This window comes from Dipodomys ordii, unplaced genomic scaffold (assembly GCF_000151885.1).
Source record: "Dipodomys ordii isolate 6190 unplaced genomic scaffold, Dord_2.0 Scaffold11, whole genome shotgun sequence".
NCBI lineage: Eukaryota > Metazoa > Chordata > Mammalia > Rodentia > Heteromyidae > Dipodomys > Dipodomys ordii.
Window position 1 is genome coordinate 8,970,890 of NW_012267227.1, and position 3,091 is coordinate 8,973,980.

At 44.5% G+C, this 3,091-nt stretch overlaps 1 protein-coding gene across 1 annotated transcript in view; it reads left to right on the forward strand.

Annotated features, from left to right (window-relative positions):
* Rsl24d1 (ribosomal L24 domain containing 1) overlaps positions 1-3,091 on the forward strand; it is a 7,495-nt gene that overhangs the window by 2,501 nt on the left and 1,903 nt on the right. The window contains exons 2-4 of the mRNA XM_013010031.1: positions 824-896; positions 1,693-1,756; positions 2,428-2,513. Of these exons, the coding sequence (XP_012865485.1) occupies positions 824-896; positions 1,693-1,756; positions 2,428-2,513 (223 nt within the window). The remainder of the gene's footprint in view (positions 1-823; positions 897-1,692; positions 1,757-2,427; positions 2,514-3,091) is intronic.

Sequence of the window (3,091 nt, forward strand, 5' to 3'; positions counted from 1 at the left end):
GCATGCAAGGCAAGCGCTCTACCACTGAGCCACCTTCCCAGCCCTTGCTACTCAAGAATCTTGAGAGAAAGTTATTAATGAATAGATTATTAAGAAGTAGTGATCTTAGCCAGGGTTCTGGCGGCTCAGGCCTGTAAACCTAGCTACTCAGGAGGCTGAAATCTGAGGATCATGGTTCAAAGCCAGCCCAGGCAGGAAAGACTGAAACTCTTATCTCCAATGAACCACCACAAAACTTTGAGCTGTGGCTCAAGTGGTAGAGTGCTTGCCTTGAGCAAAAGAGCTCAGGGACAGCGTCCAGGCCCTAAGTTTGAGCCCCATGGCTGACAATAACAAAGTAGTGAAATTTGTAATAAATTCCTTTATTCGTTTCCAGATTTTTCTTAGCAGGACTTCGTATCTGAGAACTGACATATTAGTAGTGTTGGTGTAAGAGGCACAGTAGAGGCTGGTTATGTGAAGTTCTTTTATTTTAAACTCTTGTATTTATGAAAGATGGTGGTTTCACTTTAATACAAAGTTTTCTGGCTGTGAGTCACATCTGGGGCGAATTGTCTACTGTCTGCAGTTACTGTATGCCACCCTCAGAAGGATGGGGTACACCTCCTCTGCTTTGCAGTGACCTTTCTGAAGAGACACGTTCAGTGGGCTGTCTGTACGTGGGGATGTAGAAGGAGAGGAAGATTGAAACCCTGTGTTCTCGCGATGTCTCCAGAGGGGTTTTATTTTACTGTGCGCCCCTCAGAGGTGTTGTGAGAGGGTGATGTTTGAAGCCTGCTTCCTTCCCGTCTCCCTTACCAGCCCCTGGGCTTCCTTCTTGCAGGACAACTCGTTTGAATTCGAGAAACGTAGAAATGAGCCTGTCAAGTACCAGCGGGAGCTGTGGAATAAGACCAGTAAGTGCATGCGCAGGATTGGCAGCGTTCACACATTCTGACTTGGGGTTCTACTAGGAAGAAACGTTGGTTTGCTGTGTACATATTAAGTGTGTCATTTTTATTGCTTGGTTGGCTTTTATTCCTTTATTCTTGCTTCAGTGGGTTTGTTGCGTTTGTGTGTTTAGTCTCAGTGTTCCAGGTCCTTATATTATGAAATGATATAACCATTAAACTTGAGACGGGGAACTGAATAGCTATGGAAAGGACTCTGCGGGGCCCATGTTCACAGCACCTAACTCACTCTCCAAGGTCAGCTGAGTGTGTTTAGGGATGAATTGTTTCCGTGCTGTTTCATGATCTGTGAGTGCTCCTCACGGGTGGTGTTCGCTGTCATTGTTCATGCATTGCAGTTCAGCATTCACGTAGGAAGCAGCGGTGTGTGCACGTGTGTGCACGTGCGCAGGGGCACGCACTTGCGTGCGGGTGCAGAGATGAATGAATGAGGAGCCCTGCTGCTTGCTCAGCCTTCTGTAGATGGTAACTGGTTCCCATAGACCCACCCGCTCATCTAAAATAACACGTGTGGTGTCTTAGGTACAACAGTGCTGACAGATTCTAAAATACAGTTGCACTTGGTTTTTTTAAAGTCAAGACTCTGGTAGCTATTTTCCAAAGCTGTTAATTGTCATCAGTTCAATTTTTCTTTTTTAAGTGAAAGTAATAAAGAGAGGGAAGTTCGTTGAAGCACTTGTCCATAGACCCATATTACTTGAATGTACGTAAATTTGCTGATTTTTTAAAATTTTCTTTGTAGTTGATGCAATGAAGAGAGTGGAAGAGATCAAACAGAAACGCCAGGCTAAGTTTATCATGAACAGGTATGAGTATTTGTTTAGACTAATGATACAAATTAAGATTAGTTTTTTTAATTTTTTTTTTTTGCTAATGTGGTAGTGAGGAATTGAACTCAGCGTCTCATGCATTCTAGGCGAGCACTCTACCACTAAGCCACATTCCCCACCCAGATTAGTTGTTTTGTTTTGTCAACCCTAGGGCTTGAACTCAGGGCGTGGGCCTGGGCCTGGGCCTGGGCCTGGGCTTGGGCACTGACCCTGAGCTTGTTTTGCTCAAGGTTAGCACTCTACCACTTGAGCCACAGCGCCACTTCCAGCGTTTTCTGTGTATGTGGTACTGAGGAATCAAACCCAGGGCTTCATGCATGCTAGGCAAGCACTCTACCACCAAGCCACATTCCCAGCCCCAGATTAGTATTTTTAAGCCTTATTTTGACATAACCAAACTTGGAGGGGGAATATGTGGACCCCCGTCAGTTCTGTTAACATCTCCCACACTTCCCAGTTGCCAGGATGTGTGACGGGGGTGGGGCCGCTCGTGCAAGCACGGGAGGGCGGGGGGGGGGGGGGAGGATTGGCTGGCCGCCTGCGCGCTCAGTGTGGCTCACGCCCTAAAATTTCACTACCGTCTAGGGAATTGATGCTGTGAAACGTGGCAGAAACTGACACTTTGTCTTTGCTGTGTTCTGTCCTAGATTGAAGAAGAATAAGGAGCTCCAGAAAGTTCAGGACATCAAGGAAGTCAAGCAGAACATCCACCTGGTCCGGGCCCCGCTCGCAGGTCCGTACTGCTTTGTGTGTAGGAATTTAAGTACTGCTTTCAGTTGGGAAATGGAAAATAGACTCTGTGATCCGTGGAATTGGGAACCAGCTAAATTTTTTTTTTAAATTGTCTTCAAATAATTCTACTAAGAGGTTTTGATTTAACATGTCGATGTATGGGTACAATGTGTCTTGATTAGAGACACCCCTTCCATCCTATCCCCATCCCCAGCCCCATCTACCCATCCCCATATGTGTCCTTAAGTTCTAGCTCTTAAAAGAGTATTTTGCATATTATGCAAATACATCATGTAGTATGCTGAGTTGGCTAATAAGCAGTATTTAATGTTTCCCCGTTCCAGTCTATTATGTATGGAATTTCTTTTTCTTTCTTAAAAGCTGGTCAACCACATAGTATCTGAGTTAAGTCATTACAGATGATTTTTGCCTCAGTCTATTTTGATTAACGGACATTTTATGTTAATGGTTTTGAAACTCTGCTTAGGGAACTTAGTATATAAATACAAAGGCCTAGGTCCAGAGTAGCTCCTAATGTGATAGTGATTCTAAAATTTGGAGATTACTTTTTTTTTTTTT